General features: G+C 32.4%; 1 protein-coding gene across 9 annotated transcripts; it reads right to left on the minus strand.

Moving 5' to 3' along the window:
* Positions 1-80: 80 nt before the first annotated feature.
* On the minus strand, positions 81-7655 carry NITF (leucine-zipper transcription factor). Of its 9 annotated transcripts, none has more exons than XM_010321387.4 (10): positions 7248-7428; positions 7060-7134; positions 5586-5778; positions 5417-5491; positions 4534-4593; positions 4330-4407; positions 4147-4210; positions 2289-2554; positions 896-1123; positions 81-537 (listed from the first exon to the last, which is right to left on the minus strand). In XM_010321387.4, the coding sequence occupies exons 3-10, from the start codon at positions 5766-5768 to the stop codon at positions 385-387; spliced, it is 1107 nt and encodes a 368-aa protein (XP_010319689.2). In that variant the 5' UTR covers positions 5769-5778; positions 7060-7134; positions 7248-7428; the 3' UTR covers positions 81-384.
* Between the last annotated feature and the right edge of the window lie 3020 nt (positions 7656-10675).

Raw genomic sequence — 10675 nt, forward strand, 5'->3', positions numbered from 1 at the left:
AATTTTATGGTTACACTCTTGGATCACAAATATAGTATGAGGAAAGTGCAGAGAACAAATGAAATAATCGAAATGACAAGTGATTGCAAACATGAATTTAATTTTGCACAATAAAATATTGGCTCATTTTGTTACATCTGCAAAGCATTCAAAATTGCTTGGCTCCCATCATAGACAAAGAGAGGCACAACTTGGAGTAACAATAACCTCTACCATATTGATTTACAATCATCAAAACCAATGTGATAACAAAAGAAAATGTTTCAATTACAGCATACCAGAACTTATATACACATTTCAAATGAGCGCCAACTCATACTTGTTACTTAGCTCACACAGCTTTGATTGGCAAAGTTGAAAACCCACAGGTTCTTTCTTACCTCTTTAAGCCGGTTCAGAAAGACGTCCAGCCCAAAGTGAGCTAAGAGCACGAAGACGTTTAAAGTAATCTCCTAAGGCAAGGAGACCCTGAGCTGATTGGTGCGGAGCCAGTATGCAGGACATCTGTAGAAGGGTTTCTTGGCGGAGATGATCTGCCTGTTACCAGAAAGGCAAACCAGATGAGTTAAGTATGACCACGGAGTAAAAAGCATGTCAAATAGTTTCATACACTTCAAAGGTGATTGTATTAATGGTTAACCTTACTGATTTTGCCTTCTACATGGCCAAAAGCATAAAAACTCTAACTTCTAATTTCTTGAACAAAAAACATCATGCCAAGGTTATGTGAATTTTGCACTGTCATCATTTCTTTTGTGTAAAAATTGCATCGCTGAGTTATAGTGTGGACACATAATTACGTGCTATGTATCTCAGGTAAACTTGCAACAACCATTCAGTAAGACTAGAATTGCAATTAGAAAAAATGTACCAAAACCAAAAATTGACATGTTACCTGATTTACAAATCTAACTAGAGCTTCCAACTTCTCAATGGTAGCAGTCATCTGTGGAAGGATAACTCCTTCTCCTAGTGTACCAGCTGCAACAGCCTCAGCAAGAATCTGATGGAGTTTTACCATTCCTTGGGACAACGCATCTTCTGCCTGCTGACAAGACTGGGTGAGGTTGCTAACCTCCTGGATTTGTTGATCTGACAATGGTTCCACATGTGGCGTGAGAACCTGTAGGAACCAAATGAGCAAGTATAAGCACTTCACTTAACAAAAGACATCAGAAATAAAACACCACCAATCATAGTTGACCTCTAAGAAAAAGAAACAACGGAAAAACAAAATAAGATCTGCTGATGGATTTGCTTCAACTCCTCAAACGGATTACACACTGATCAGGTATCGAGCATCAATCACGCAGTGGTTCTTACCAAGTCCTCTCAAATGACCAAATCCTTTTGATATTAGGCAAGAAAAGAATTGTAAACCCTCTCAGAACAATTTTCACTTCTACAGTTAATAAATCTCATATATGGAGCTCAGGAGCTGTCCTCAGATAGGGTAGTTGAAAGGGAGGTGTCCAAAAGTGTTTGGAACACCAAGGCTACAAAATAATTTTAAAATTGAAGAGTTGCTTCTTCCTAGGTGTGCAGTAAGGGATGGCATAGTCATACTAACAGCGGACTATCTGAAAAAGAGTACAATATTATCTGTGAGTTTGTGATTCATGTCTGTAAACAGTTGTATTCCCATTTTTCAACAGATCGTGGGTGTTACCAAGGACTGTGTAGGAAGCTACTAAGAACTGGAAATCGGCAGTGAAAAGAGAACAGCCTGGGGAAAATCACAGTTATGCCTCTTGTTGCCATGGAATGAAAGAAATACAAGATGTTTCAAAATAGTAAGATTTTCTTATTTGTATTGTATTATTGTTAAAAGAGAAAATATGGTGTTGTATAGATGACTGGCAAACTTGATAAATGCTTGTAGACTCATGTGGGGTCGCATAAACAACTTTTACATACTTCTGAGACCATCTTGTGTTTATTGATGAAAATTTTAGATGACTTATCAAATTATTAAAAAAGGGAGTTAATTTGGCAAGGAATCCTTGAGAAATTCTGACAAGAGAAAAAGGCAAAATGTATGGAGTAAGCCAGTAGATAGGTTATTGAAGCCCACAGGATCTCAGGGACGACTAACCAAACAAAATCATATCACCCACTATTCATATTTATCCAAACAACACAGACAAAGTTTAAACAGAACTTTAAGGTGAAATTGTAGCATTTGTGGCCATATGTGACCCCAGATTAACTTGCATGTATGTGTAAGTGCTGAATCATCAATGACAGATTTTTCAATGTATGGCAAGTTATTCTAGATCAATCATCACCTTTAGAAGTTCGGAGGGGCGAAACCCCCCAATCCACAAGAAGAAGCGCTCAGCTGATGTCTTCCATGTGCCAGACATAAGGTAGAGAACATCGGCATTTGCGGCTGTAGCTTTCAAGCGAAAGAGATCAAAATAGTGATTCAAGCAACCCTCGACAAGAATGCGCAATTCTATTTCACCCATTTGGGAGTTCAGAGCATTCCTTAAATCATCTGTTTGTCTATCTTGCTCTTCCACCCAATGGCCGTACTCCATTTCAAAAGAAGCTATTCCTGCAGAATCACAAGTTAGGCAAAAGCTTCTGTTTTTAATTGAGAATTTCTGTATCTAAGGCCTTCTGACAATTTTTTGAATGGTAATAATTGTATTCATAAAAAGCACAAGGTAGTGCTGGGATTCTGTACAAGTGAGCAAACGGCCAACAATCTCTTTGAATTCCAGTTTGTCACCCCCCACCCCAACCTTGTGAAGCGGGAGACAGCACCCCGGTGCCTTAAACTTGTGAAAAGTGAACCAACAGTTCCTTTCACTCTTTGACTTTGACAATGCATGTTTCATGATGTAAATAAAATTTCAATGACTACATTTGGCTCAATGGCTTTCTTCACCTAATACGCGGATTTACTCGTGAATATCGTTGGATTTTAGGATTTTTAAAGAAGCCTCTCAAGAACTCAAGGTGGAAAAATTAGGTTTTTTCTTCATTGAGGTAAGTTTGGACTTTCTTCTTAGCTTATGCATGTCTCGGGTATGTATATTGGATGGATTTTAAAGTTGGAAATGTGGATTATCATATGGTAGTCACAAAATTGGAAATCTTGAACTTGTTAAATTATTTTGAGCACCCATATTATCATAATGGATTAAATAATCAGGTTTGATTATAATGAGGGTGTCCAATAGTTGAACGAGTATTGTCGGAGGTTGACAATGACTTGCGTTAACAGGGAAATAACATGACTTCAAACAAGAAATTGGACATGAAGCAATACAGAGGAAGAGGAAAGGAAAGTGAATTAAGTTGAAAATTTGAAGGCAGATGATATGATGATAAGAATGCATCAAAACAACTACAGCAAATCAAAATATCAAAAGAATGTGTTCCCATGCATATAACTATCATTTCTGACCATGTAATTGAATCATATTGGTGGCATCTTATAAAAGTTATTAAGGCACTCCGACAAAGATCATAGTTGTACGTAGCAGATTTTCTTTTCTTCAATTTGTTGTTTCTAGCCGATATTGTCTTTGATTATTTCCCTTTTTCATGCAAGATATTTTTCATATGGTAATGAAAGTGATCAAGGTAAGGAGGGAGAAACAAAAGAGGATGAAAAGGAGGAAAAATGAGAAGAATTTAGTCATTGAAAAACTGGTCGATAAATGCTAAAGAACATTATATTCATTAAATGAGAAGTGTAGCTAAAAGGAACGAGTAAACTATAATTCCAACAGGGAAGCAAATACATGCCATCTTCAATAATTATCAATCTACAACATTGCCTTCATGCAAGTAATTTTTATAAACAGTGATGTGATTAAATTTGTTTTTTAAAAAAAAAAAAAAAAGCTTAGCAGCAAATACACAACCAGAGCTTATTTAAAATAGTATTCAACAATAACAACAAAATAGGGGTAACCTAAAATCCTTACCGAGCAAATTTGTAAAATCAAATTCCATTTACAAAATTTAGAAAATCAAATCAAGAAATCCACTTAGTGCATATCAATCTACTTACTATTATTGATACTCAGATAGATTTGAGCAATGAATCCACACGAACTGTATTATATCATTCCAAGCACAATAAACTTCTTTTAGCAATCAACAAGAAGTCAGCATCAATCTACACACCTGAATTTGCGGTTCCAGAGCAACCTATCTGACTAGCATCTAAACCATCACCTACATACAAACCCTGTTGCAAATGTTTGTTGATTTGTTATAATTATTTCATCCCAGAAAGTTAAACTGTTTTTGAGATCAATAGCTAAAAAAGATCCAATATCTCAGATGTAGAAGCAAATTTTCCTTTACCTGTTGTCTATTACGTTCTAGTTCTTGTTCCAGCTGAAGCAGCTTCAGTTTACTATTTTCCAACTGCTGGACATAGGCCTGAGTAATACAATGTGAATTGAGAATATTTATGTCTCAATCAGAACAAGGTTTGACTTCTTTGAAAAGACGTAACAAAATGGCAGAGCAATTCTGGGTAATGAATGAACAAAATTCAAGTCATACCTTCTTCCGTAAACGACTTTTACGAGCAGCCTCGCGGTTTTGTGCAAGGCGTCTACGCACCTGTATATGAAGCTACAGCATTAAGCAATTGCTATACAAAGAGAAGTGCTTGAATAGGTGCAAGGAAACCACAAAACATGAATATTCAAGAACATAATGAACTGGGTGGGTATAGGCATTTAACAAAAAGGATTCATTGATCATAAAATGGAAAGAAAAAAAAAACAGGAACTCTTTGATTTTTTTAACAAGTCGGGTGTGGATTCTTTTTTAGCACCCTAATTCTCTTGTTGGCTATGATACTATGAAAAATAGAGAAGAAAGACCTTCACGTGAACAAAAGGATAAATACAACCATTTTCATGAAACAAACTCCGGTGAACCCCTTTTTCTTCATTCATTTCCCTCTAAAAGGAGCAAAAAGAAAAAAGAAAGGAATCTTAACACTCTAGTCGAATTAAGGTCTTTTAACCATTCTACCATATGCTATTGTAGATATGAAAGTTGTTGCGGAAGTTCAGCATTCAACCCATTTTCTTCACCTTCCCTATCATCAACAATTCTCATGATATTTTACTGCTTTCGATCTTCATGACCTGATACCTGGTATGCTGAGAAGATTGACTAGTTCATCTTCTTAAGCTAAGGGCATCTAATACCGCAGCAAACTTGCAAGCACTTACCACACCTCATGCCTCAATTTTCTCCACCAATAGTCAGTTACAAAGCAGCAATATCAGGCTCTTAAAATAGCACAATATCAAAATCCAACAGACGCAAAAGCTCAAAATCATATGATCCAACCATCACCACCATCATTTAACAACTACCTGCTGGGAATTGGGCAAAGAGAAAAGCAGACAAATATAGAAAATATATTTACCTTATCAATACGTTTAGTTGTTTCAGGTTCATATCTGTTAGACGTTCCAACTGTCACTTGTGATGGTTCCTCTATCTAGACATATAAATTATGTTTATTAGCATATTTTGCTGCATAACTAAAACAAAGAAAGATGTGAAAATAAAAGTCAAAAAGGAAAAAAGTGTACCTCATTCTCTAGTCTTTTCTCCATAATAGGCATCTCATTCTCGAGGCAATTCTCGACTTCAAGAATCAAGCTATCTGGGAAACTGCTACCTTTGAAATCTCCCCACATGCCAATCTGATGGATTGGATCACATATACCCATCCTTTTAGAAGCAACAAATTGAGTATATGTTGAAGAATTCATTGCCTTCCGACTGCCATTTTAAAAAAACAAGCCAGTTAATAATTGTCAAGAACCTAGACAAAGGCATATGCTTTTTATGGTACATAAAGAAAAAGGCAAGAAATGAGAAGGACCAGAAAATTACAAGGAGTACTGAATTTCTTTTATACCATTAGTACCAATATTATCTAATCCAGTAGACATACATCAGTATTAGTTTAGATGATAAGCCGCACTTCTTGCAAAATCAAAATATGTAACATTGGAATAGGTTGTTTGTGTATTGTCATGAGGTGAGGGGCTCAAAGAAACAAAGATCTTAAATTTCCAGGTACATATATTCTCAAACACACATTCAGGTAATGATTATTTTCCCACATAATTCTCACACATCTCAATGATTTCCAGAACACCAAATCCATGGTATTCCATTCTGTGTTGACACAAAAACAACTCCACAAAGGTATCAACAGGGTATGACCAGAAACTACGTTCAATCCAGGGAATGAGGAGGTGTGCAAGATGGAGAAAACATAGATTTGATTCCAATAGTGATCGCGGCTAATGAAAAAAACCTGTGGAAGTTGCATCTATAATTTCAAGTACGAATGTAAAAGCATCAATTACAAGTACTTTTTTTTATCATCAACTTCCAATAACAGGCCATTTCAACAACTCCTATCCTTTTTTTTTTGTTGGTGTATGTTTGTTCCTGACCATCCAAGAAAGGAGTTGAAAGAAAGAAAGTGAAACGAGTTCAACAAACCAAGATGATCAACATTAGATTCATGTATTGAGCAAATTCAGTAGCTGAATCCAATCAAAAAGAGTTGACCTTCCCTTGAATTCAAACTCAACAATGAGCAACAATCAAAAGGGGTTCAATTTAACACCCAAAAACAATTTAAAACAGCTTTATTTTGTCAAATTTCTTGTCCAAAAATCATGCACTACATAAAACGAAATCAGTAGATACCATGAAAAAAGTCTCCAACTATTTTATTTTTTTTTCAGGCAAGAGTACATTTCAATTAAAGCCTTACAGAGAAAAGGGGTGAAAGGTCAAACAAGCTAGTAACTTATTTAAACCTTTATAGCTGCTTCATTTCACAAATTTCAAACCAATCGGACAATAAACAAAAAGAATGACTTTTCTTGCAATAAAGACTCAATTTTGAACTAAAGGGGTTTAAAAAGGGATATAAAACTTCGAACAACAAATCAAAGTTACCAATTTCATTCATTAAATGCTTAAAAAGATTTACTATTTCATACCAAACAAAAACAGTGGAACAGAGAAAGGTAAACAAACCTTAAAGCCAACAACAGCTAAGTCTTCAAGAAACCTTTTTTTTCCCACTTCAAAACTCTAAAAGCCTAAATCCTTCTAAACACCCATAGAAGAAAAATAAAAAAAAAATGAATAGAATCTTGAAATCAAAATTCCAATACCATCAAATCAATAAAGCAATACCCAATTCTCCAAAAAAGATCACTCACTTTGCATATATGAATATGTATGAAGTTTGTATACACAGAGAGAGAGAAAATTTCTACATGTGTATGTTCGAAAATGGGGTTAATGGGTATCTATACCAATAGATACATATATAATTTATTATATACATATATTATTTTTTGTTACTATCATGTGCTACAGTTGAAACAAGATTAGAATCTTGAGAATGAGAACTTGTCATTTTTCCACTATTTTAACAAGAAAAAAAAAGTCTTTTTCTTTGTGGGGGTCCCTGATACCAACACCGAGGGGGTGGGGGGTGGTTGGTGTCTCCGGCGACCAGCACTTGATTATGGGAATAATCGTTGGAGATGTGGCCATTAATGGCTGCACGCGCCATCAGACGGTAAGATTTAGGATTTAGCCATTTAAAAAAAAAAACAATTGTGTGTGTTAGCTGGCATGGTGGTGACATCAAGGATAAAACAATGTTCCACTTTTTTTTTTTCTCGTATAATGTTCGATATCTACATTGAAATTTAATTAATTAGTTGATTTTACTGGGGCTCATTCTCATTTTCATAGGTTTGAGCAAAATCATTTGAACTTAAGCATGGTAGGATTCATTTTTAAAAAAAAAAAAATTATTTTCAAGATTCAGATCCACTAATCTAAACTTGCGCATTACATGATTACAAGATATTTCACAAAGCTTGGGGCGCTTGATTTTATTTCTAAAGAAAATTGATAAATAATGCTCAAATCAATTAACCTTAAATTCGTTAAAAAAAAATTCAACCATTTCACTTACGCTTGAGAAAGGAACGATATTGTAATATTTGTATAAATAATCTTAAAAGAAATTAGGGTTTATATTACTTTAATTAATATTAACGAATTGATAATTATGGAAACAAATGTTTTTATGTCTAGAGAAACTTTGCCCTAGAAGTTAACAATTTAGATTCGAATCCTATAAAAAAAAAAATTGTTGTTTAAGAAGAAATTTACTCGTATTTTGTGAAATGTCAAGATTATAAATGTCATTATAAAAAATCCAAATCAACTAATTTTAAATTCGTTAAAAAAATAAAAATTTCAATCATTTCACTATCGCTTGGAAAAGAAATAATATTGTAATTTTTTACAAATAAACCAAAAGAAATGAGGGTCTATATTAGTTTAATTACTAGTAAAGAATTGATAATTGGATTCTAGAATATTCGTGGAAATAAAATTTGTTTTTATGTCTTGAGAAACTTTGCCCTAGAAATTAACAATTTAGATTCAAATCCTATAAAAAAAATTATTGTTTAAGAAGAAATTTACTCATATTTTGTGAAAATACCAAGATTATAAATGTGATTGGTGTTTCAAAAATATTTTATTTCCAACCATATAGTATATAGTGTGAATAAGACAAGTAAGCGGCATGATATGTGCTAAAAAAAATAACTGTGAATATTTATTTAGTAGACATAAACAAATATCTAAATTAATTTTTATTTGACAAGTAAATATTTTAATTTGTCTTTGTTGTGTCTTATTAATATTGACATGATATATAATTTTATAGATGTCTAAATAATCATTTTATAATTAATGTGTTTTAATTATTATAGTAAAAAAACTAAAATATCTGAATACGCATTAGTACTTGATTATAGTGCAGCTTAAAAATAAATGTTTAAAATTCAATAATAATATATAATTGTTTAACGAAAGAAAACTAGGTATGAACAAGGTTGGAATATTTATGAAATTATTTTATTTTATATGATAATAGTTTCATCATTTAATATAAAATAGCAGAATAAAGTTAATCAAAATTACTATTTCAAATCAAACGTAAAATAGAATTAATGTTAAATTTTATTTTGAAATTATTATGTTTATACCAAACCACCCAATGACCGCAATATTATGTGATTATCGATATATTCTTCCATTCACATAATGCTTTAATTTTTTCTCTCTTTTTTATCAAAGCCATGTCCAACAAGCTACAACTCCAATCATTTTAGCTCAATGTTTTATTCGAAAATTAAATTTGTTTGTCATTGAGCTTAAAATAATTTGTAATCATTCAATTTTCTTAGAGCTACTTAAGTAAATTTGATGCATTCATTAAGTGTGGGTGGGTTTTTCTCATTTTTGTTCTCCTTACTTCTTTTTATAATTATTAATATTACACTTTATTTGGACAGTTATTATGTATTGCTTCGTATATATCGTATCGTATTATGTTATATTACATTATACGGTATTGTTTTAATGAATATAAAGCTTGAGTTGATTGTATCATTTTAATGAATATAAAGCTTCGGTTGATCATTGTATCATTTTTCTTCATTACATAATGTCACACACATTCATAACCTGGATGATAAATCTATAAGAAAACTAGGATACTAAGTAGAGTTATCATGAATAGGTAGGATAAAATAAATATAATTATTATTAAATACTAAGGTAACGACGTAATCACATAAAATAGGTCGTTGCATAAAATGAGTCTTTTTATTAATTATTACTTAGCTTAACGATAGATTATAACGTTAATACATAATAAAATTTAAATAATAATCAAAACAGACATTATATTTATACTAACAATATAATACAACGGGTAAAAACCATCCAAACAAGATGTTAGTATTCTTCCTATTAATAATGCGACCAATTTTCACCAATGCATGAGGCAATTATTACTATAAATAATTTGTGTTTTTTGCCTTGTTTTATATGACAATATCATTTATTGAAGCGTGAAAATAGTTCTATCTTTGATTGTCATTTTTTCAAACATATGCAAATTAAAGAATTAATATCAATTTTACATCAAAAGTTAAGTATTTGACTCTTATGTACCTCTTGGCTCTTAGTCAAAGAAATGATTATCTTTAAATACCTTTAATGATCATGAAAACTAATGTTAAGCATGGGTACTAGTTTATATTTTTGCTTAATTAAAATTAGTGCGGATAATTTAAGTTTATTTTCAATTATCCATTCAAATAGTTCTTCAAATATGGGTTGAAAGAGTGATTTTAAATATAGGTAATATTTGAGATTATATCCATATTTTACTCATTAAAATATGGATATATTATGGATAAACTACGGGTAAATATGAGTATTGCAAGTTTTTTTCAAATTTTCAAAAAAACCTTTAGCTATCAAGGTTTAGAAGCGTTTGTTAAAACTTTTATTTATGGGTCCTTATTAATATTTCAACTCTTGACCTCCACTCCATGCTTCAAAAAAAAAGATTAAAGTTTATTTTTAAAAAATGTTTTGAACTTGAGATTTCATTTTTTTCATCCCTACCATCGTCCCCTACTCCCACCCCACCCCCAACCAAAATAAAATTAAGTTTGTTTTAAAATTTTCAACTTTAAATATTTATTTTTTCACCTTGGACTCATCGCACCCCAGCCATTGTCCCTTAACCAACTCTTACCCTTCA

Source organism: Solanum lycopersicum, chromosome 4 (assembly GCF_036512215.1).
Source record: "Solanum lycopersicum chromosome 4, SLM_r2.1".
NCBI classification, from domain to species: domain Eukaryota; kingdom Viridiplantae; phylum Streptophyta; class Magnoliopsida; order Solanales; family Solanaceae; genus Solanum; species Solanum lycopersicum.